General features: G+C 37.2%; 1 protein-coding gene across 1 annotated transcript in view; it reads left to right on the forward strand.

The window, feature by feature from the left end:
* Nucleotides 1–5,584: 5,584 nt before the first annotated feature.
* Nucleotides 5,585–24,947, forward strand: part of ARFGAP3 (ADP-ribosylation factor GTPase activating protein 3) — a 34,121-nt gene continuing 14,758 nt past the window's right edge. Inside the window, exons 1-10 of the mRNA XM_009332806.1 lie at nucleotides 5,585–5,700; nucleotides 6,908–6,980; nucleotides 9,927–10,058; nucleotides 12,602–12,685; nucleotides 14,971–15,058; nucleotides 15,462–15,518; nucleotides 17,300–17,346; nucleotides 19,547–19,689; nucleotides 23,264–23,389; nucleotides 23,971–24,093. Coding sequence (XP_009331081.1) covers nucleotides 6,954–6,980; nucleotides 9,927–10,058; nucleotides 12,602–12,685; nucleotides 14,971–15,058; nucleotides 15,462–15,518; nucleotides 17,300–17,346; nucleotides 19,547–19,689; nucleotides 23,264–23,389; nucleotides 23,971–24,093 — 827 coding nt within the window. The 5' untranslated portion in view covers nucleotides 5,585–5,700; nucleotides 6,908–6,953. The remainder of the gene's footprint in view (nucleotides 5,701–6,907; nucleotides 6,981–9,926; nucleotides 10,059–12,601; nucleotides 12,686–14,970; nucleotides 15,059–15,461; nucleotides 15,519–17,299; nucleotides 17,347–19,546; nucleotides 19,690–23,263; nucleotides 23,390–23,970; nucleotides 24,094–24,947) is intronic.

Here is a 24,947-nt window from a genome sequence, read left to right on the forward strand (position 1 = left end):
GGTCCGCTGGGCGTTTTGGGTTAAGCACTTAATTAGGGAAGTGCAGCTCCTCCCGGGTACCAGGTGTCTAAGGATTGCTGGAAGGAGGGTCAGCTCAGCTGAAAACAAAAAGTTCTAAACCAGTGACAACTGAGAGTGGTGAATGTGTTTTTGCTTTTTGTTTTCTCTTTTTTTAATTAAAGAAGCAAAATCCATTGTGGCACAGCCGCTTCTGTGGCGGTGAAAGTTTGATGTTTTCTCACCACGTTGGACTCGTCCGGTGGCGACTTTAATTTTTCAGTGTTGTAAAGCCTTGTTGGTTTTTTAGTATCCATTATGTACGAAGGTACGTGGTGGCTAGCTGTGAACCGGGAAAGGTGGCTCAGACTGCAAGGTGACATGGCAGAAGTGTTGGGCGGCAGAACTACCATCTGCGGTTATGGGCTCCGGTGCTGCTTTTTAGTGCCATCTGCTCCATTGTATTGGCATTATGACATATGCTGTGAACGTATTTGAAAAATACACTAGGAAACTCGGGATTAGCATTATGAAGAAACAGCTTGGTTTCGTTTTCTGGGCGTATGAGTCTGGAGGTCTGTCTTTGGTCCAAAACTGACTTCCACATTTTGAACACAAATCATCAAAGATGAACGCTTGCCAATTAGTTTTTAGCACAAGCATTCCTAAAACTTGCCTTTGCAATGAGGTAAAAAGTTCATCAAGGAAAGGTCCTAGTCCCAGCAGGGAGAGTCAGAGAGAAGATCTTTTACAGGCTCCTGAAATTCACTGGCATTGTGTCTAAGAGGTTGAGTAGTTCTATAATGCTGTCATGATGCTTTTCCTGTACTGGGATCACGAGAGAATCAGAAGGTACTGCCCATAGCTGGTGAGGATGGAAAACCCCAGGATGGAGTGCCTCAAACAGTTCTGAAGTTGTTGTTACTGTGCTGAACTTAGTAAGGTGGTTGTGGTACCTGTGGTTGCTCAAACATATCTGTCTCTCCTTGCAGTCACGTCAGGTGCTACACAGAAATTTAGTGCCAATGTTGAGAAAGCAATATTGGCACAGTGTGCGCTGCCATTCAGACTAGGTCGGTTTGAAAGAAGTAGCTGAGGTGCAGAGAACTCATATTGGCATTGCAGTGAAGCCCGGTCTTGTTGACCTGTAAAGACAGAGAGGAGGGAGAGTGGGAAACATCAACAGCTTAGATCTCACAACTCTCGCATGCCCATGTATCTGAGCAGTCGTCTTAAGTAAAAGTTGTTGCTGCCATCAGTTTATCCTCTTGTTTGATTACATCTTGTTTTGTTTCTTTTCTCTTGTATTCTTCTTATGCAGTCTTCCCCTTTTATTTGTAGGGCTTTTCTGCTGGGAAAGGCAGACATGGGAAAGTGCAAATATTGGAAAGGTTCTGTATTAAAAGCTTAGTAATATGCTTTAACTGTGTTGTTTACATATACAGCCTGGTATGTCTTCTGGGCAGCATCTGGGTTTACTGACTGCCTCCTATAAGCAGGCATGCACATTTACACTGTGCTAGGTGCTCTGCAGTAGCTCTTAGTTAACATGAGCTTAGGAAAATAATTCTCATTTAAATAAATGTGCAGTTTAATTTGTGGATATAGTGCGTTTAAACTGATACTTGAATAATTGCCCTGAAATTAACATATCTGTAATTTGATCTTAGTTTCTTTTACTTTGTATACCATAAGAAATAGCTTTTTTGGAGTTCTTGGTGTGTCTTTGGGTATTACGTAATATAGAGCTGTCCAACGACACTTAACAAATGTTACAATTATTAAATAGGGTGTATCTTGTACATATTAAAATGCTCATAGTCCCTAGCTATCCGGCATTATTAACTTAAATGTTTGTAAAGCTCGCCTGTTTTGAAGACTTGCACCCTGAGGCTGTGCTGTACAGTCTCTTTTAATCTGGCATAAATCTGTTCCTCTGAAAGTGGAAGTCTTTCATTCCCTTCTCTCTGGTTCTTTCTGTTCTTTCGTTGATGATAGTATTCATGTCTCTGCTTGGAGACCCAGATCAAGGATCTGAACTGGCTGAAAACTAAGTATGCGTGTTGTGGTGGTGGTTTATCAGTAGTTCAGTTTTGTTATTACAGTGCATATTGTGGGTGTGGTGTGTGTTGGGGGGGGGGGTTGCCCCAGAGTAGGGTGTAGATATCGTGTCTCACTTAAGTCATTTTAAGACCACAACACTTCCAAAATGGCCAGTCCTGTCATCTTCCTGTGGCAAACACTCCTGTTCCCTCCCTTATATTGGCATTACTGGTCACGTGGCTGTGATGTGAGTTGGACCTACCTTTGCTCTGGGTCAAAGCAGCGCAGTGCTGGTTTCCAGTAGGATCAACAAGTGTGATTATTATTGCTGATGCAAGAGAAGAAGGAAAGCGTATCTAGACACCGTGGCTGGTAACTAAGAGAGTAGCTGCTTGGATTTGGATCATTTTTGTCCGAGTGTGAAACTACCTCCTGAGTTTCAGCTGGTTTAGTGTTGATGCAGTTGTGTGGTAGCCTTGCATGCTAGGAATGGCAAGCACAAGAAGATGCGGAGCTGCTACCCTGTGGCAGTAGCCCTGCTACATGCTTGCTGTGGATTATACCTGAGTCTTTGTGTTTGCTCTGGTACAAACATCTCGATTAGGACTTTTGCTTTTTTTTTTTTCCAAAGTGACTGTTACTGAATCTAGGCTGTCCTGAAATGCTTTAACACAAAATAAGCAAAAAGAATGCAAGCGTATTTTAAAAGCAATAGATTATTTAAGCATATCCTTCAAATTGATTTTTGTAATTATTTTCATATCTTAGTTGTGCCTAAATCAGTATAGAAAATACACTTTATCTGTTTTTGATATGGAAATTATTTCATAGGGTGGCTCTGAAATTGGTTTTAATTTGTTTTTTTTCCCCCCACGATTCTTATTAAAATTTATGTGGTGGAAAGCACTTTAAAAATTGAGAAAACTAAGCCAAATGAGTCTAAATGTTAATGAAACATGCTTCTATTTCTGTTGCATAACATGATGGAAGTGGCAGTTCTTACATTACTTTCACAAGAAAATTAGATGTTCCTACTTGCATCACAATCCTAAAAGCTACAGTTTTTATGCATATGAATTTTCCAAGGTGTCTGGTAAATAGTTGATGAGTCCTGCATGAGTGAAGATGCTGAGCTATACTGCTTTGTGGCAGCTAGCTTCCAAGGTGATGCAATTGACTTTTAAGATGTTGAAATTAAGAAGCGCTTATAGTTGTACTGGGGAGGGGAGGAAGATCTTTAGGGATGTTTATAACTGAACTTCTTTAAACATGGGATTTTTTTTTTAACAACCCACTGATACTTAAGATTCTTGTTTCCCATTTGTGCTCCAGGGAATTCCCACAAGACTTAATGACTGTAACTCTGCTTTGCTCTCCTGTATTAGAGGCGAGATCAGGGCTGTTCTGTTTGCTTTGGTTTCAAGCAGAATATTCTCCTGTTTTGTTGTCCCCATCCTCCTTTTGGCCTTGTAAGAAAAAGCCTGAAAATAGCCAATTTAAAATGAAGACGAGGCTCATGTTGTTTTGTAAGGAACTACTTCAAAGAATGGAGAGAATTGGGAAAAAGATAATGAGTTCTGACTACTAAGGCTGTGTGTTTTCTTAGAATATGGCACACATGAAGAGTTACTCATTCTTCTTTTTTTCTAACTCCCTGTATATCATTCTTCTGTTTGTGCTTGTTTCACAGCCTCCCTCTAACCCCTCCTTTTGTCACTCATTCTGTGTAGCTTTTGTCTTATTTCTTCTTTCTGCTGTATGTCAGTGAATGACCCCATTTCCACATACGATAGTGGGATACATTTATTAATGTTAAGTCTCTGTTGAGAGAGAAAAAGAGGACTTGCACATGCAGAAACTGTGACCTCCATGCTTTCTGTTTGTGTTACTGGTCATTAGCCTAACTGAAGCTCAGACTTAAAATGTTCATATGTTGGAAGAGCTGATGCTGGATCTGCTGGTGAACTTTGCTTGTGCCTGATAAACCTGGACTGTACAAGCTTAGATAGACCCACACTAAAACAAGGAGTTTAGCCTCAAAACTGCTTCTGGGCATGTACTTGAAATTAATTTGGGTGGATGATAGGTGAGCTGACTTGAGTGCAAACTCAGGGCTTGTTTGACTGGGTATGTACAGAAAAATAGAGACAAAAATCTCTATTTAGTTGTATGAATGGAGTTTCTAGCAAGGAGACGACTTAACCTTTTTTCCTTTTTTTTTTTCTTTTTTTTCCCAGCCTGACAAGGAGGTGCTGGAAGCATTGTGGCCTGCTTGTAAAGTGTTCCATATGTCCCCAGCTGACTTGGAATAAACTTTTTTTTTTCTTTCTGCGTATAGCTGGAACTTCCCTTGCTATCTGAGGATGCATTAGATTTATAGGAGGAGGTTAAAGTTGCAGATTGGAATTCCATTGATTTGTGTGTAAAAGCTCGTCTCTCCGTGGAGTTATTTCTTAGTAGATGCCACTGACTGTACCTATAGATGGATGCTTTTACTGTAGAAGTACTTCTTTGCAGCCTTTGTAAATACCATTGAAAAAGCATTGATCAGAGAATGAAGTGCTTTCATACAGTAATAGATGTGTGCACATGGCATTAACTAGGAATAGCTGTTTCTATTTAAATTTGTGTTCTTCCTTGCATTTGAAAATTTATTTGTATCAGATAAATTTTTTGTTCTTGCTTTCCTTGGGCAAAGAAGTACAAAATTCAGAATAACTGAAACAGGACTTGAAAGCTGTGGTCTGCAGACCTGCAAAGTATATGAGATGTAGACACAGATACCTCTTGTAGTTTTGGCTGAATGTTAGGAGTCTAATGTGGTGGCAGAGGGTAAGAAATTCTTGGGTTTGTCTATGCAGTAATTGTGGGCATATTTTCTTTTTTACCAGTCTATGTTACAGACAGTTAAAAGGTTGATGCAGCAATACGTGTGTGATACATCATACAAATAGTCATGTCTGGCAGAGGGTGCTTGGCTAGGCAGTACACAGCGTGGACGCTTTCTTCACAAAGCTGGATTTCAGAGGCTTGCTCTAAGGGTCAAGTATCCTATATAGGAAAGTAGATAATGATGTCATCAGTGCTGCTGATAACTGCCGTCACATGTACGTTCTGAGAAAAGAGTAGACTCAGTGGTACGTCATGAAGAAAGCCTGCCCTTAGGAAAATATTTCTTAAATGCTTTCGTATTTCAATAGTGCTGGAAGTACTGTGTTAAATGTGTGTTTGAACTAGATTGATGTGCGTTCTCTGACCCACAGTTTCTCAACCCGTGGTCCATGTGTGCACTGGTTATAGTCAGAAACCGGGAAGGCGTTTAGTCCTGTCTAGGTAGGGCAAAGACACACAAGTGTGGGCAGATTGCATAACTCCTCTTTATATTTATAAAATTAGGCTAATATAAAGTTGTCATGTCAACAGATGCTGTAAGGATGACTTAATTAAGTTTGATCTCTGCAAGGGTGTTAGCATGACCTATAATACAACTATAAGACGTGGTTATGCTCAAGTCCTGTTACTGATCTTTATTTTCTTTAAGGTATGTTTTGACTGCGGAGCGAAGAACCCTAGCTGGGCAAGCATAACATACGGAGTTTTTCTCTGTATTGATTGTTCAGGGACCCATCGATCACTTGGTGTTCATTTGAGTTTCATTCGGTAAGTAGTTTGTATATTTTTATAGTAAAAATTGCATCTTTGAATGTTTTGTTTGTTTGTTCAGATACTTGCTCAGAGAGGAAAACCCACTCTTCTCTCAGCTGCTGATTCAGACCTTTTTAATGTTTGTATTGGTTTTGATGTATCTGATAGCTGCTTGGGAATTAGGTAAATAGGTAGGGTTCAGTAGAATTTGTAGCATGCACCCATTCCCATTACCTGCTTGTTGTGTTAGTAGTGCGCATTTGTTGGCAGATTTGTTTCTACTTTGAAGATGATGAAAATGAGGAACGGAGTAAGCATGTTGAAGTGTTTTATCATTCCTCCAAACCAAGACTGAGGCAAATACTCGTTTATCATCTTCAACAGTGTTACGGTGTATTGCTCATAATCTGACCCCCTAGCAAGCCAGTTCAGAGCGCTAAATAGCATTTTACCAACTTTGCTTGCTATAGTAGTTCATTATGGTGTCACCTGAGTGCTAGTACTGAGGTGGTGTAAAGGGCTACCCTCTCTGGCAACGGTTTAGCTCAGTCAATCAGTTGGTGCAGTAAATCAGCACCCTGAGCTTGTCACATTTCAGGTGAGTATCCTAACTGATGGTCTGTGGGCCTTTTTGGCCTAATAACTAACTACATATTTGAAATGGAAGGTTCTGCTTGAAGCGAGTGAGAGCAATGCATTCAAGAATGGATTGCAGATAAAAGCAGCCGTTTTCCATCAACTAAAATCTATATTCTTCCTCTGCTGCCTTTTCGCTGTGTACAATAGCGTTACAAGAGGCCTCTCAAGAATCCATTCTTAATGATCACAGTATTAATTCTCCTCATACTCACTGGGCCCCAAATTTTTTTTGTGATATGACATTCGAGTTGTCGCTTTGTCCATTACATGTGATTGTTACCTGCTGTTGACAGAGTTCAAATGTGATTCCTGAAAATGTATCTTATTGGTGCTTTTTAAAAGGGAAAAGCCAGAGGGTGCATTTTTTTCAAACTTTTACAGTTTGAAAAACTGTGGCAGTTCTACATGACTTTATTAATTTGTTTTGCACATTGTGTATTGTTGCAGATTTTTTTTTCTATACATGTATGTTTTTCACTTTAGGAAAAACAAAAGGGGGGGAGAGAAACACTTTACAAAAAAAAAGGTAGAGAGTTTTTAAATGGCTTTGGAGATAGCATTAAAAATGTTTCCTTCTGTTTAGATCTACAGAACTGGATTCCAATTGGTCTTGGTTTCAGCTGAGATGCATGCAAGTTGGAGGAAATGCAAATGCTGTATGTACTCCTGAGTATTTGCTTTGCACATTGAAGCTTGTTAGGTGTGGAAGCTATTGTTTGTCCTTAGTGGCTCACATCTTGGGATATTTTTATTTTTCCAGTTCATTTCTCTCTTTTTTTTTTTTTTTTTTTTCCCTTTCTCTTGCTTGTAAGAATTCCTTTGAATGCTGATTTAATCCTCTGTACTTCTTGCAGCTTTTCTATCTTGGTATAATCTGCAAATGTTTTATTTTTTCTTAGAAGTCTTTAATAAAAATCACTGAAAAGGCCAGATGGGATTCCTTGTCTGTGTCTAATTTAACAGTGAAACATCGACAGCTGCTAACAATGTCTTTCCAACAGCTTGTAAACCTAGCTTACAGGCATTTTCCTGTGACCATATATCCTTACATGGTGTGTGAAAATACCATGCCAAAAATGATGTCACTGTCAAAAGTCACACTGAAGTCAAGATCTGACTTACACCTGAGGTACAACTGAAGTCAAGATAAGACATGCTACACTGTCAAAGAGGAAATAGCAGTGTTTTGGTTTGGCCAGTTCATATTGGCTGTTATTTTCAACTTCATTTTTTATGTACTTACAAATAAGTTTGTTACACAATATTTTTGTAAGTTGAAGTTATGTTGACTGCTGTATTGTTCTCAATCTCCTTTTTAAGGAGGCAAGATTCCGAAACAGCTGACAGTTTTCCCACGTGTTTTCAAAGATTGACCACCAATAAGTGAGATTGCTTCCCTAAGTTGACCCACATAGTGAGGAAACATGCAACTTCCCTAAGCAATTTCTACTTTTCTTCTAATTCCATGAATGCTTCCCCCTTATGTTTCTTCATTTGTGCTTTGTCCTTGATGTTGTTTCTTTTAGAAACGTTGCCCAAATTTGCTTTCCATAGCCTGTTTCTTAATGATTTTGAGCTTGCTGAATCTGCTTTCCTTAAGTCTAACACTTCCATATTCTGCTGTTTTTTCTATTTTTTCTTCTTTCTATTTCCATACAAAGAATGATGAAATCGGGATCATTATTATTTATCTTCCACTTCTGCATTTTCCAATCAAACCTTTTTCTTTGAATTAGGCATTCAGCAGGTCACTGTCCCTGGCTTACAGATCTGAGCAGTTGCATGCCTTCCTGAGAAATAAAGCGTTCTTCTCCCTCTTTTTCTCCTGCCTATCCTTTCTAAGTTACACCTTTCTGTATTAATACTGCTGTTAAATGAATTTACTCATCAAGTTTCTGTTATCCCACTTAGTACATGAAAATCACAGTATTGACTAATCAGAAGAGGGGGATTTTGCATGAAAAATATTTTCATTTTTAGCAAAAGGTTTTAAGGCAGTCAGAAGGAAAAGACGGCAAAGTTTGATAAGTACTTCAGTGAATCTTACAAAGCATATTACCAGAAGCTTAATGATAAGCCTTTACTATTTAATTTTATGACTTTTTGTGTTTCTGCTTGGATGTCACTGTTTCCTATCATACATTGTACCAAGAGGTCTAATATACTCACACCCACCCCTGAAACACCTCAAATTCACAATAGCCTATTTTGGATTACCTAGGAAGATTAATACCTGAAACTTTAAACACAAGTTTAGTAAACTATCTGGACATTTAAATAATAAAATTAACATCTTTCCTCTAATTGTGTTAAAAAAATAATTCCCTTTTTGTTCCAATTAAATGCCAAATTCTGTTTTTACTAACTACTGTTTAGAAACACTATCAGGTTAACATTAATCATTTGTATTCTATAATTGCCTGGTGATGCTTAATGTTGCATATTTGCAGTTCTGAGCTTCGTAGCTGTGTATCAGATTGCCAGAAAATCTGAAGTGTTCTTAGTTCATTTTGTTTTCAGAATAAATCTCTATGATGATTGGAGTTAGGGTTCGCAAGAACCCTTGGAATTAGGGTTCGCAAAAAAACCCCCAAACCTCTGAATATCAAGTCGATAGGTGTATATATTTAAATGCAAAAATGCACAATAGTTTTGGCACCTGTGATACTTGCAACTGTTTCTGTTACAATCACAGAAGTTGGCTGGCATTATCTCTCTCTTGCATGGTTGTTGCTTAATTTTTATACAAAGTCTGGTACCTGTATACTAGATTTATGCTTTCCAATCGCAGCATATGAGGTCATAACCTTAGGTTATCTGGATTTGGTGATCCTATCAGAAACTTGTTTATTATGTTTTACTGTAATGGTCTGACGTGTTCTTCTGTGCAAGAACGTATGACACGATTTGCTAGTCAGTTCTAGGTACTGAAAAAATGCCCAGCTTTTCCATGTCTTCATCTTTCAAACAACTTTTTTTTTTCTCTTTTTCTCCCTGTTGTGGAACTCTGATATAAGTGTATTGATTTGCTTTTGGTTTAAGAGCCTAAATATGAACAGAAATTTTCATTGATACTTTTATATAAATACACAAGCATATAAATATATGTAGGTATATACATATGTATGTGCATGCATATACTTTTCTTTTGAAGGAAGACCATTTTTATATGGTCATTTTGATGCTATTGAACATACATTGTTCTCTCTAGCAAGCTAGAGATGAAGCCAAGCAATGCCTTTTAGACTGTCGGGAATGTCCTTTGAAGCACAGGTATTGGCAATCAATTACCTCTTCTTTTCTACAGTTAGTTTCAGAACTAGGATTCTCTGTATATGATGGGGAGCTTGTATTTGTATATGCTTTTAAAATGTCCCATGAATATATTTGGTTTTTTCTGTTGTTTTATTTATACATTCTCTATGGTTGCCAGAATGGAGTTTTCTTTTTATTTTGGAGGTCTACATAGACTTAATAATTTAAAGGATTAAATTTAGATCGGGGAGCAGAGTATTTTGCTGCATTGCAATATATTTTTTATGTTAAATGCCATAAGGTTTTAAACCTGTTTCTCAAAGCATTTTCTGTTTTCTGCTTCATAGTCTGCTTTTTTCCATCAACATGGGTGCACGACAAATGATACCAATGCAAAGTATAACAGTCGTGGTGCTCAGCTTTACAAGGAAAAGATTAAATCTCTTGCAACGCAAGCAACAAGAAAGCATGGTACTGATGTGAGTAGTGCGTGTCCTAAGTCGTTTAGATTTCTGAAAAACTTTCTGTTCTTTCCCTCTACAGTCATTTTAAGTTTTTAATTAGTAATGCAAAAGATTCTGTCTTTGGGAGGTACAGATACACATTGCAGTGAATAGGCAAGCTGGGGTGTAAACTATTTAGAGCTTATCCTTTTTTGTTTGGAAAAAGAATACTGAGATAGAGCTCAACCTGATATTTCAGGATCACTTCTGGGTTACTCAAAACATTAATTGTAACGTTTGCAGTAACTTACAGGAGTTCCAGGCAGAAACTTCAGGTATTCTTCAAAATGGAAACTGCTTTGTTTTGCAGGTGTGTTCCAAAATTATATTAGTGGTATTGCATAAAAAAATATCAGCACTTCTTCGTGAACAATATAGTGGTTTTATTTTTGCTTTTCTGGAACTGAATTATTATTGAGAAGTACAGCATATAAAAATGCAAAAGTGCTAATAGAATTAACTACAAAATGTTTGTGATTTAAGTGGGATTTGATTTGAACAGATACATGTGTGTTTTGCTTTTTTCCTACAAAAATAATTTTTGAAAAATTAGCAAGTTATGTATGTCCTGAACTTGCTGTTCTCCATTAAAAAATGGTGAAACAGATCATGCATGCTATGAAAACCTTAAGTTAGGTTGCTGAGAGGAAGAAGTTATTAGCAAAGTATGCAGAATTAGTTTGCTGAGGTGTTAAATAAGTTTGACAACAGTTCTCTCCTGCATACACAGAAAGCATGTTTTGATAGTTTAATTCAGCTTGTTAAAGTCAGCGACCGATTAATTTTAAGTTGATCAGATGAGTGGGAATTAAAAGAAAAGCAAGAAAGCTTGATTTTTCTTTTTTCTAATCTATGCATCAAATAGCATGAAATTTAATGGATTATAATAATTCTATATTATAAATGTTATAGACAATATAGTTCACATCACTAACTTCAGAGAATATTTCTTTTGACTTACTAAACAACTTTAGATATAAAACATGTTCAAGTAAATATAATATACCATGTGCCTTTAAGTTGACCATAAGTTCCCCAAATGATACTTTGAAGAACTGTGATTATCTTGCTTCAATTACAGATTCCATCCAATTGTTTGATGTTAATTATGTATTTAAAAATTTTAGTAAAAATATTTTTGAATTACGTACTGCAAGCTTAAGTGACTATGTGCTATCTAAATTGCTGAATTAAATTATTCAGATAATTAGATTTAGGACCAACCATCCCCTCCCCTGTCGCATTTTAAAAAATTTCTTCTCTAACTTACCAATTCAATTGATTCTTGAATGACGAGGTAAGCTTGTTGCACATTCAGTAACCTTTTTGACAGTGGTCGTTATTTTTGGTGATGTATCTTTTGCATGTAGTAGAAAGAGCCATAAGAAATGATTTGCCTGTGAGTAACCTCGGAGTGCAGATCACAGGTTATAGTCCTGTCCCGCACGATGCTCCTCACTACAAGAAGGACGTTGAGGTGTTAGAGCGTGTCCAGAGAAGGGCAATGAGGCTGGTGAGGGGTCTGGAGAACAAGTCTGATGAGGAGCGGCTGAGGGAGCTGGGGTTGTTTAGCCTGGAGAAAAGGAGGCTGAGGGGAGACCTCATCGCGCTCTACAACTACCTGAAAGGAGGCTGTAGCGAGGTGGGTGTCGGTCTCTTCTCCCAAGTAACTGGCGAAAGGACGAGAGGAAATGGCCTCAAGTTGCGCCAGGGGAGGTTTAGATTGGACGTGAGGAAAAATGTCTTTACTGAAAGAGTGGTTAAACATTGGAACAGGCTGCCCAGGGAAGTGGTTGAGTCCCCATCCCTGGAGGTATTTAAAAGACGTGTAGATGAGGCGCTTAGGGACATGGTTTAGTGGGCATGGTGGTGTTGGGTTGACGGTTGGACTCGATGATCTTGGAGGTCTTTTCCAACCTTAACGATTCTATGATTCTATGCTAAGAATGACCTGCGGCACTGTGGGCCCTCCAGCCCACCCTGAGATCAGGTATAGCTCAAAAATGTTAGTTAGCATCCCAAAAAACTGCTTTAACTGTAGCAGAGGTTTTGGGACTCTCAAACTAGGTGGGACAATTCATCAAAGTAACAGACCACACTGATACAATTCCAAAAACTGTTTCCAATGACTGCTAGTGTTAGGTTTTTAGTTTTTTTTGCTTTGGGTAAAATAAGAATATTAGAGAGAAAATATCTTATATGAGAATATGAAAAAACTTACTTATTATAAAGCTCTAGTGATACTAAATATTGACAGTATTACTGCGGCAGAGCTTATGCTGAGCATTTTGTTAGGAAGGAAATGGGTAACATGAAGATGTATGTAACATGAAAGATGTATGAAATAAAAAAAAAGGAATGTCATATATTGAAATTCGAATAAATTTGTAAGAAAAAAATAATCAATACATTTTTAACCTGGAAAAAAAAAAAAAGAGTAGTTTTAAGATCAGTGCCTTTGCCAAAAATATATCCATGCAATTGTCCTGTAAAATTCTCTCTCTGTCTTTTAATTCTAGCTGTGGACAGATGGATGTGGAATGCCACCTGTGTCACCTCAAAACAAAGAGGAAGACTTTTTTGCATCGCATGTTTCTCCCAAGGTATAGATTACCGGTATTTAATTCTTGTTAGCTTTCTAAACACTTAAGTTAACTGTGTGCTCTATGATGAAGATTAAACCCTGAAAAAAAGCCTTACAGAGAAAGGGTAGGTCAGGGAGTTACAATTAATCTGCTTTTCCTTCTGTGGGTCTCAGAATTCTTCCTGGATGTGAACCATTTTCTAATGTGATCATTTAGAATGACCCAAATAGTAGCTAAATGTGGAATGAAACTATGGGGTTTTTTTGTAGGCATACAATTCCACTTGGACTCATGATTCCTCGCTTGGGAGTGGCCTGATTTAAATATACTGCGTGATAACTTTGGTTTTTTAATCAGTGAAGTTTAACAGTTCTTAAAACATTTGCTAAGCAGAAGCTTTTTTTATTCCTCCAAAATACTTACCTCCTCTTTGGAAAAGTTAAAGTAACTTTCTGAAGGCTGTTGCTACTGTTGGTTTTCGTTTATTTGATCCTACCTCCTTAAGGTCATAGATGCTGTGTTTATTTCACAGATTAATGTTTCAGAGACTCTCTTGAGTCTGGTATTTGAAAAATACCAGTGAAAACAACTTCAGCAATTGTGATCTTAAACTTAGAGACATTAAGTTATTACTACACCTAGTATTCCTAAATATCGCAACAATATTAAGTGTTCTAGTATAATTGCTTTCTAGTACAGTTGCAGTCTGTGAACACCTAAAACACAAGTATGATCATGAGGCATATTTTGGGATAGAGAAGAATTCAAAGAGCTTGGGTATATCAGATTAGTCCTTGTTGTGAAAACTCTTCACCAGTTCATATGCATGTTAATTCCCCTGTCATGACGTTGTGGTTGTGCATGTGCATTAGCAGCAAGTAATAAAAACCTATGCAAGTTGCTCATATCTGCACCTGGATAAAGAACACAGTAAAAATGACGTGACTTTTTAGTGACTTTCTAGTGTATATGGGATGCTTAAGGATGAAAAAAGCTGTAATTTAAATGAAAAATTTTTTGTTTTTATTTTGGTTATTCAGTTGTGACATTTCAAAATGTAACTTTTTTGTTGTATTTGTGGGGTTTCAAAAATGGTGCATTTTAAAGGGAAATTCAGCCTTTTTGCTATTTATTTGTTTTATTTTAGGAACTTCTACTGCAGCCAATATTTGAATGTCTTACAAAAATAAATTTCAGCATCTTTGAAACAGTGAAAGAGTATTTACATTTTACAGACTGGGAAGATTGCTGTATTACTCATAAATGCTCATTGCAAAGACAAAAAAAAAAACCCAGTTATTGTGAATTCTAGTCTAATGTCTTCACCATAAGATCATCTGTCCTGATAGTAGAAAAATAAATGTTCTTCTGTTTGCAAAAGGCAACTTGGAAGAATGCTTGCAGTTGAGTGGGAAAAGCATAAACTGAGGCTAGCTAAAGAAAAAGAAGTTTAAGCAGAAAAGTGTTGTAAATATTTTTGGGGTTGAGGACAAGAAGTGGGCACTTGATACAAACCCTCTTAAGAGAATGTATGGGTAGGATAAAGTAAATTACATAGCAAGCTTTTCGGGTAGCTGCAAAGGCAGGAGGTTAGAGACAAGCAGTCTGTGTGCCTCAGGGCAAGAGATTGTTTGCGTATGGGTGTTTAGAGAGAGAGATGACAGGAAGTTTTGAGATTGAGGTTTTAGGGAAGAATAAGCATGAACTGGCAGTGGCACAGCATTGATGGAAAAGATAATCCTAAGCAGATATTGTTGTGACCAGGTCACAAGCCTGCCTGGTGAGGAGCATGTGTCTGAGGGAAGTGGGAGGACTCATCAGGAAGACTTGGGAGGACTGCTCACAGTCAAAAATTAAATGTTAGAAAATTGGAAGTGTAAGAGCTTAGTGTGGGGAGAAGGTTTGGTGATTATATGTAAATAAATCATCCAGATTTCCTGTACTGTATTACTGTTATGAGTAAAGAAAATTAATAGCCAGCATACAATAAATAAATCTAAAGCACAATTAAAACGCCTTTTTTTTTTTTTGATGGTAAACATATTGAAATTCCTAAGAGGGAAATAGAGGTGCTCAGGAGTGGTTTGAAACCACCTCGCATTTAATAAAGGTAAGCATTTCTTGTAACTTGAATAGCTGCCCCTCTGAGAACAGGTTTTAAACCTAGAAGCTGTAATCATAAGAATCCAATATTAACTAATCAGTGGTGTTATGATTAGTGCTCAGTGCTTTGAGCTCAGTGCTCATATTTATTTGCTGTATTCTATTTTGTGTGCACTTTTGATTTTGTAATTTTTTTCAAGGCAAAGAATACAGAGTGGGTGTTATCAGAACCAGAGCCAGTTTCTCTACAGCAGAAGACTTCAGAAAATATTCCAGAATGCTATGAAGGTATGACTGATTCTTTGTTAACAATAAGCTGTATTTTTCTGGTAGTCTCTTTGTTTAGTCTCTTTCACCCTACTTTAATAGTTAAATAACCTAACCGTGCTAATAACACAAGAATTTTGGAGAGGAAGGACTTTTTTAGAAAGGTTATGCTAGAATGTGTGAGTCTGCATGTTCCTTTAATAATGTTTAATAGAAATACAAATTAAAATTTAATTCAAAATACTTCAGATGAATCTTTGGGGTGCCTGCTGCTCTTTTAGTAACTGGTAAAGCTGTGATAGAAATAACACATTACACTATATGTATCAAACAGTACCCTGAGTACTGTGGGTTGTGTTTTGGTATTTTAAGCATTCTAAAGAGCCTTCTGATATTCTTACCCTTGTTATTCATTATGTTTTAGGACCAGAACACGGACCAAGTGTTGATTGCCTTAGTACATCACCAAAAGCTGCATTAGGTAATGAGTATAAGCAGAAGAAGATAGCAGCCAGTATAGTGTACTTAAATATTCATTTTTACAGAGAATGTATGACTGGGAGGAGATGTGGAATTCTTACTTTAATATCAGTGTGCATGGGTTAGTTGAAACATCTGAATTTGTGTTACAACTTCTTCTGTTAAACAGTGTACTCCTTCTAAGAAATTAATTTTAGTCAGCGTTGTTCTGGTTTTATCTATCTTATCTTAGCCAACCTGATTAATTTAAATGCTACAAGTATCACCTAATAAAGGTGACCATTAATGTTTTACACCTCCTGTTAGACTGCTTTAAGTTCTGCATTTAAAGCACACAGGTGGAATAGAACATTGTGCTGTGATTAATGGCCTGTTATTTATGTTAAGCAAACACATCTTGTACTAATAGGTCAGTCTTTCTACCTAGACATAATTTTTGCTCCCTTTTCAGAAAACTAAACATAAAAATTTAAACTGGAAAAATCTTGTATTTGTAATACAGTATCTTCAATGTCCAGAGTCTTAATTTACTTAACACTGAAGAGTGTATCATACTATAAGTAAGTAAAAAAAATAGAATAGAATAAAATACATCAGTGATTTAGCATTTTGAGGATCATCCTGCAGGAGCAGGTTTCTGAGAATAAAGAGCATTGATTCTCAGCAGCACAGGGGTAGTAAAGAAGTGGTGGCCGGGTCTAACTCAGTGCTTCAAGAAGGTATGGTTTTCATCACTGTTTTTATATTCCCTTGGTTGGGTTTGGTTTTGTGGGTTTGGGTTTTTTTGAGAGCTGGAGACTAGGAAAAATAGTTAACCACATACACTTCCTGATTTTGTCATTTGTATCTTTAACACATGTTCTCATAAAGCAAGTGCTTTTCTTGTTTGTTTTGGACATCACAAGTTCCATCTTACATGAAGAATCTCTGTTCTGTGTATGCCTGTTTCCAACGAAATTTCAGCTCAAACCATTTTTTTTGTTTGTACAAGCATTCAGTATGAGTTGTGGGTTGAAAACTTGTGATTGTGGGAGATTTACCCTGGCTCAGGGTAGCTGTCAAGAAGGCACAATACAGTGCCTTACAGAATGTAGTGAGTCCTATTAGGGTCTCATTAAAAATATCAAGATTAGGAGTTGTGTCAGACTTCATGCAGAGCAGAATGTGTGTTTCTATGTTTTCTGTGTATGGATCTATGTTTCAAGATTTAATACAAAGCATTAAGGCTGTAACTTTCAAACTCCCAATACTGTACTTAGGCAGTTGAACAAAGCTGTTCAATCTAGTGATAGAGTATGTTGTCACCTCTGATAATGTTTGTGATTTTGTTTATGATGATACAGGTATGTTTCATCTGTGTCATTCGTGGTTTTAAACATAGCCAATACCTTTCTATCCAGGAAACAATTAATCTTGGAAATGGTACGGGATCAGGTGGACCTCTAGTCTGATTCGGAATAGCAAGTCCCACATTCTTGTTCTGTTTACTAGCAGGTATCTACAACTCAAAACTGAGCTGTAATTTTATTCCTATTATGTATTTGCAAGAGATGCCATATCCTCAATCAGAGGCAGTTTCCCACATTTGCTTGGAGATATTCACAGCTCTGTTCCCTGTAACTCAGTTTAATATCTCAGTCTCTTAGTGTAGAAACTGTAATACTTCAAGGCATTAAAATAAATTCCAAAAACTGTTTTGAGGCTGATATTGTGGAAATTATCTTCTGCAGTTCTGGAATTAATAAAATCGTATGTGAAGTAATGTACATTTAATCCTTGCAGAGAACACCACCTTCATAAAAAAGAAGCCAAATCAAGCTAAGAAGGGGGTAAGTGTATATAAATAATACATATTTTTATCTGAATTACAGATCTCTGGAAATATGTAGATTGCAATATGGAAATGTATCATGTAAGTTAGCGCTAAACAGTACTTGTATCAGTAATGATTTATGAAACTAAAATGGAATTGAAAAACGGTTTCTATATCAAAACAGCCAATGGTCTATTTGAAAATGGATTATTGTTAAGGTGAATTTGTCTAACAGGTTACTGTTGTTATGTAGTAGAGTGCTTCAGATCTGTGGGTTGTTGTCTGACCTCAGATAAATTCTGTTTACGTGTATGTAGCTCACTGAACTGTCTAGACTTCCACATGTATATCTGAGTGTCATTTTCTTTGTGCTGTCTGGACCTGAACAGCAGGTGATATCTTTTAAAAAATGAGTAAAATAAAAATGTCAAAGCATATATTGATGTCAAGGTCTGTATCCCACTTCTCAGTTCTTTTCACAACCATTGTCCCTGCAACTCCACTGATGCCCTGTAACCTCTCTTCTCACTTGCTGATACTGGGTTGCAGGGCTTCTTCAGGCTTTCACCTAAGTTAGTTTGCATTGAGATCTTTTCGTAGCAAATCCTGAAAACAGAGGGAGTTCCAATAGCACTTTTGAGTGGCTAAATATGCATGTGTGGCATAATCTGTCAATATAAGGTGAGTTTGAGACGTTCAGATCTGTATTTCTGGAGCAGGCCTCACCTCATGCCACACGGCAGTATGGTATTTGGTTGTTTTTATAGATGATGCAGCTGCGTTCAATTCAAGATAGTTTCAAGATAGTTCACAGACTTGTTTCTGCATGGGGTCTTAACACTTAGGCATCTGGTCTCTGTAAAGAAGGCATGAGGAGAGCAGAGTGTCTCAGAATGATGGTTCAAGGAACCTGAAAACTGCGTAAGACAACTCAAGTTAACTCAAGTTAGCTAGGAAAAGCTAGGTTTTGAATGTTTGACTCCTGAGTCCCAAGAAAATAGCCCTAATATTAAGCTATTAGGGTGACAATATGTTACGGGGAGTCACTTCTTTTAAGTCGGGGCTACTGTGTGGCAAAAGATTTTGAAGATTTACTGGAGCAGAAGAGTCACTTAGATTGAAACCAATTATTTCTTGCTCCCACTAGGGGGCCTTAATATGCAAAAGGAATTTCTTATTCTAAATGGTTTATGCAGGTATGTTCCCTTACAGTAAGAAGAACATAACTGGGTTCACAGGTGCATATGCAGTTTGTGAACTGTAGTGTCAGAGCCTAAAACTGTATGTATGTAGACAAGAGCTTTTACATGAAGACTTTAAAGTGTTAAGAAGTTAAGATAAATGTATTGTGTAAATTAATATTGCTGCAGTGTTGCAGATGAGGAATTAAACACATGGGAGACGTAAGAACAGCAGTTTGAGTGCTGTGCCACTGTCTGAATCAGCATCATTGTATCTATTAATGTTTGTAGTAACAAGTGTTTTTTAAATCTTTGATAATCAGAATGAAAGAATATGTATCCCTGTATTGAAGTAATATGAACTAGAAATAGAACTATTTTAAAAGAACGAGTGCAAAACTGGAACCTCTCAGTTGATGTGTTTATCTAAAAAAAGTTGACAATGCTTTGTCACGTGTGAAGGCTAATCATGCATACATGTATATACAAAACTTGTATGTTGTTCTCCTACCATAAATCAGTGAATACCTATGTACATGTTTATTAAAAATATTTATAAATTGATACTTAATCTTAAGATAACACACTAGCACTGGCCAGTGAGAACTAATGGAAGAATCTTTGCCACTTCAAAATGTAAATTGTGAATTAAATGAATAAGCACCAATGCAACAAATTTTATTATGTATTCCTATGCAACAAAATCATTATTAAGAAACTAAAGATGTGCTATATATTGTAACATTTATTTGAACATGCCAACTTCTGAACGATTAAAAGTATAATAGTTTTATTACCTGTGATGGTTGGCTGCAGAACTAACTGAATTTGTAAGAGTTAGTAGAGGAAGCATGTAGAGGGTCAAAACATGAAAAAATATTTTCTCTGCTCCAAATTTTCATTGCTGTTTGCATATGCTCCCGAACAGAGTACGGTGTTTGCTTGTTGCTTTCAAAGTTGACTGTTAAGTCAGTTGAGGTGATTGTCTCAGTTATAATGTTGGGGCTTTTGTTTTTTGTTTTTCAATAAATCAAGCTCGGTGCCAAAAAAGGTGGTTTGGGGGCACAAAAAGTGAGCAGCCAAAGCTTTAATGAGATTGAAAAACAAGCACAAGCTGTAGATAAAATGAAGGAACAAGATGATCTTCATAGCAGTAAGAAAACTGAGGAGGAGCCACTGTAAGTATGAATTATTTATACGATGGTAAAACATGAAGCCTAATTTCATGTTAATGAAGTAATTGTCAACACTTTAAATACTACCAGAGATGAGCTCATGCAAATAAAACTTCAGTTCTTGCTTTAAAAAAAATCCCAAATGTGGATGAGGTGGGCCAAACAGTAATTCCCCCATTGCCCCTTCTTTTGCCATTAAGTGTGTGTTTCTACAGTTGATGATTTACTGTAGAAATAGCCCAATGCTATCTTTAAAAACAACCTTAGTGTTATTCTTATTTAACACAGAAAATAAGGAGACATTCTACTGATACATATGAATAAAATGTGAAATCAATCTAAAATGTTAAATTTAAGTATTACCACCAAAGACTCTTGCCTCTTGAACTTTCTTTACCCCATGCTAGTTACCTAGTTTATTTTGTTTTGGTGTGCTATTAGAACTGAATACTATTTAAAACAGTCTTTCTAAGAGCATAAGGAACATTACAAATATTCAGCTTTATTTGTACTTACTGGCTAAGAGTTTCTCTGCTGAAGGCAGGGAGTAGTTTAAGTATGGCTAGAATTGCCTGCTTAAGTTTCAGCTGTTTTATACTGGAACTGCCTTCATTTTCACCAAAACCCTTTGAATATTTTTGTCTGAGGCCTCAAATCTGTTAGTCCATCTTAATAAATACTCAGCCCTAAAGCTCAGAGGGTGCTGTTCCTGGTTCCTTCCACTACATTTCTCTGCTACGTGTTTTTGGTTTTTAACATTTTGTTAGTTGCCATCAAAACTAGACTATTAAAGGGTTGGTTAGGGTACACTTCTACTGTTGTAAAGCTTAACATCCTCTCTTGAGTGCTAAGATGCATCATTTTTATAACCTATTGAGAATTTTTCTGAATTATTACACAATTACAGGATCACTTGGAGCTCATGGTACCAAGCTCTTTGGTCTATAATCTGTTTTGCTCACTTTTATGTAGCCTCTGCAGAAATGGATATTTTGTGTGCATCAAAAATATTAATCACAAGGGGATCATTCATTTTTCCTGAAGTATTTTTACCGCAAAGTCAAGCTTCTCAGTGATTGCCAAAAACTGCCAGTAGAGTGACTCGGAGGAACGGACTACTAAATAACGAGAAAAATGATTGTTCATTATTATTTATTATTATTCTTTAATGATACTATCTTTAATGATACAATTCCGTTTGGAAGAAAGTCCCAAGTAGTGATTTGGGTTTTGTGTCAGAAATGTATAAATCTATAGATCCAAGGCAACCTTTAGTATAAGTTCGCTGCAACCTTTCTGCAGTGGCCAGAACCCTCTCAAAATGTCTTTTTTAGACAGCCCCCTAATTACATGAGGGGTGCACATACATTTGGGTTTATGGATCTGATGCCAGTAGAGGCAAGATAACTGTATTTCCCTTGAGATTAACTTTTTGGATTTTTAACTGTAGATGGCAGTATATGCCTAAATTAAAGAAGGATGAATACTTTTAGAATTGCATTTGCTTCCAACTAATTTGTGTGGCGGTTTTAATTTTAAAAGTTTGAGTAATGAGCTTTAGTAAATTAATTCAATGTGGCTTTGTTACATGGCGGGAATGGAAGCGATGCTTTTGTCGTCTAGTACTTAGAAGGAGAAAGAGTCCCGAGACTTAAAACTTAAAATGTGATTTTATAATTGGTATATGGTTTCTTTATTTTCTGCTGTGCGCTGACAAGAGAATAGATAACTGGAGTTACTTTAAAAAAATTGATCAGTATCCCTATTTGTTTTAATCAACAGCAAATAAGATTTTTGATGTTCATAAAACAGATTTCATACGACGGGCTGCTAATCTTTCTACTTAAAGTGCTAGGTAGATTTTATCAGTAGCAGCTTCAAGTTGAATTTTAGAGAACACTTTCAATTTTCTGTGTAACAGTGGGTCCTAAACTGTAAGAATTGATTTAAAGCGTCCCTGAACATACTCTGTGCTTTGAAGTTATATTTTTCTGATTTTATTGGTTTCAAAAGTCATTCCACAGATGCATCCTGGTTTGCATCTGACTTTTATTGTTAGAAGCATTTGAACATAAGACGTAGTGATTTTTTTAGTTCTGGCTCCAAGTCCTCGGAAAGCCCCGATCAGAGGATACCTAATCATCACAAGATTGAGATGGCTCTCCTCCTTTTTGAAATGCCTCATCAGCGGAAGAGTGATGTCCCGTTCCTTATAGCAGGCTGGTACCTACATCCCTTGTCTGTGAAGGAGGAAGACCAGATGCCCTTTTCATTTTAACAGGCTCAGCCACACAGCTCCTGTCTCACAGGAGATGAACTAACCAGCAGGGTATGAACTTCGGTAGGGGCATCTTGTACTCTTGGTTAAAGTTAAGTCAGCATGCGTGGGACCACAAAAAATCAAGCCGGGAAGAGCCTGTTTCAGTAATGAAATAGTTAGGAGACACACCGGAAGAAAATAGTCCTTGGTCAAAAACTTGTTTTCTTTTCATTCCTGCTTCTGCACAAAAAAAGATGGGAAGTTACAAGGGTTTTCAGACTTAAGCACTTCCTTTCTACTTGCAGCAGGATGTCTACCAGCAGCATCCTAAATCTCATTGACCTTTCTTCTGGTAGTGTTCATTTGTACTTTATGCCAGTCACAACTTAAGAATTAAAATATTGTTGCATTGCTCATTAAAATTACTATTTGTATCCCTTTTAACCTAACAAATTAAATTTAAGCAGTGTTTCTACAATTCTGTAATTAAGATTAAAAACCTCTGTCTCTGCTACACTGGTATTACTGGAAAATAGTTAAGATTGTTTTGAGGCATAGGACTGTTCACGGCATCTCAGACAGCTTACTGTATCTGAACTGTGAGGATGTTTCAGATGACAAAATGCATTGCCAGCTGTGCAGAAAATGATAAGTTTTGGATGCTTCAAAGTTTCCATAATACAGAATATATTCCATTTTGGGAGTACAAAGACTCTCTCCTCTCCTCTTCGGAGACATCTTTTTGGGCACAGGGAAGGGCAGCATCAATAAAGAAGTGTGGTCTACCTCTAGCACTTGTCTCAAGAGTGCATGTATAGCAAGTGTTAAAATGACTAGGAGCATGAAGGGGGTGAAGGGAGGGAGACGTAGCAGGGCCAGGCTGCCCATTAGGGGAAGACATTACTGGTATTATATCATGAATGCCACAGTACTGTAGTATATCAGAGTTGGATAATTTTTACAATTATTTGGTATCCCATAGAATAAGGACTGTGGAAAAAAGACGTTTTCAGGTTGACTTAATGGTGATGCAAAACCGCGTACTGCTGACCAGTAGTGTACTGTTTCACAATCGTTTTGAAAAAGACTACCTGCTCATACACAGACTGGGGTACTGTTTAGACAGTCTTCTCTACTGGCTTTCTCCCATCCTTATAGTTGGAATTTAATCCAATTAATAATGAATATTTGCAGTAAACACAGAATATACAAAATACGGTGCTACAATATATACTGTTAATTTTCTACCAATATTACTGGGTTGGGCGTTCAGCGTAGCATTTTACAGCTGTATGTTAACTGTCTGTTTTGTTCTAGCGTATCATCTTTACGGTTGGCCTACAGAGATCTTGATATTAAAACAAAAGAAGAAAAGTTGAATCTATCTGGTAGGAAGAAGAATGAATTGGAGAGACTTGGCATGGGGTTTGGCAGCAACAGAAGGTATGTGAAGCTCTATAAACTGTATTTAAAATACTCTGTGGCTTTATGCAGTTATCTTTCATTTTATTAGGAAATGAAAAAATATACTAAAGTGTGTTATGGAAACTTAAACAATATCATCAAAGAATCTAGTATCTGTCAGGGGAAGAGGCAGGATTGCTTCTGATAGATTTAAGTTCTAACCTGCCAGACAGGTGTTAACCTAAATTGTAGGATGTCTGTAGGGTGTTTGCTGACTGTGAGGAGGGTAGCCAGGATGTTTTCAGTGAACAGTACCAACCTAAGTATAGTCTGTCTTTTACAAGCCAAAACTCTGAAAAAGTCACATTGCTGTTTTCCAGCTGTTGGAATGGTCTGTGTGTTCAGAAGTCCTGTCACTACTTCAGAGAACTACAGTTGCATTTTCCAGGGCTTCTCCCCACCTTCCCCACCCCCCGAATTCCTCCTTTCTTCTTAAATGTTTGTATAGCTTGGGCTTTATCAGCAAGCTTCAGAAACTAGATTTGTGCTTTCACGTCTTCCATTTTTTAGGGTGTGAGCTTTGTCATCTCTTTACATACTTATTTTCTTCCTGTCCCCAGTGGCATTTCTCACTCAGTCACCTCAGATATGCAAACAATAGAGCAGGAAACACCTGGAATTGCAAAGCCAAAGAAAAAGTACACCGATGATGTGGAAGACTCATATTTCTCTTCTGGTTCAAGGTAATGTTTATTACCTTTTTATTTGGAGTGGGAGTAGAAGTATATGCAAGTTATGTATTCAGATATACACAATATATGTGGAACTTCAGATCAAAACAGAAGACAATTGGACATGTCTACACACATAGCATATTTTCAGGGGACATCTGAATCAGAAAAGTTGTGAAATAATTGACCTTGCCTCTATTACAGATGTATTTATAAAAAGGAGGAGTTACTTTTTCTGAGGAGAAGGTAGTCTGAATTATGTGTTTACAGGTTTTGTCTTGTTCAGGGTCTAGTCTCTACTTGCACAGGCAGCTGCCATATAAGCTTTCATTTCCTGTATACCGAATCCAGTGAATTTTTGATTTTTTTGTCAGAATGACTTGTGTTTGGGTGGTTTTTTTTTTTTTTCTTCCTTGTGGTACTGTCTTCTACTTCCAATTTAAAATTAAACAAGTATCAAAGTCTGGTACTAGATATACTACAGTTGCATCAGACTTTTAGCTGGACGCATGCCAAGTGCAAAAACTTAAATCTTTTTGAGGTACTGTGTGTTGGATGTATTGTGTAGATGTCTGCAGTCTTATTTGATAGACTTTTATGTATTTGAACATAAAATGTAAGCACAAAATAACTGATGAATTTTTGATCAGAGCATGAATGCAATGCAAATTCTAAAATACTGCTGTTGGGAGGGAGAAGAAAAAGAATTAGCCCTACAGGCACTAATTGCAATGAAACGGCTGTTTCTGGACTGATAGATGAAACCTCGGAAGCCACCGAGGCGAAGGGCTCGGGAGCGGAGGAATCGCGCCGCGGGACCCTTCCTAAGCGGCAAACCCCGCGAAGGCCAAAGCGCAGGGGGTGAG

Source organism: Pygoscelis adeliae, unplaced genomic scaffold (assembly GCF_000699105.1).
Source record: "Pygoscelis adeliae isolate BGI_AS28 unplaced genomic scaffold, ASM69910v1 Scaffold38, whole genome shotgun sequence".
In the NCBI taxonomy this organism is placed as follows: domain Eukaryota; kingdom Metazoa; phylum Chordata; class Aves; order Sphenisciformes; family Spheniscidae; genus Pygoscelis; species Pygoscelis adeliae.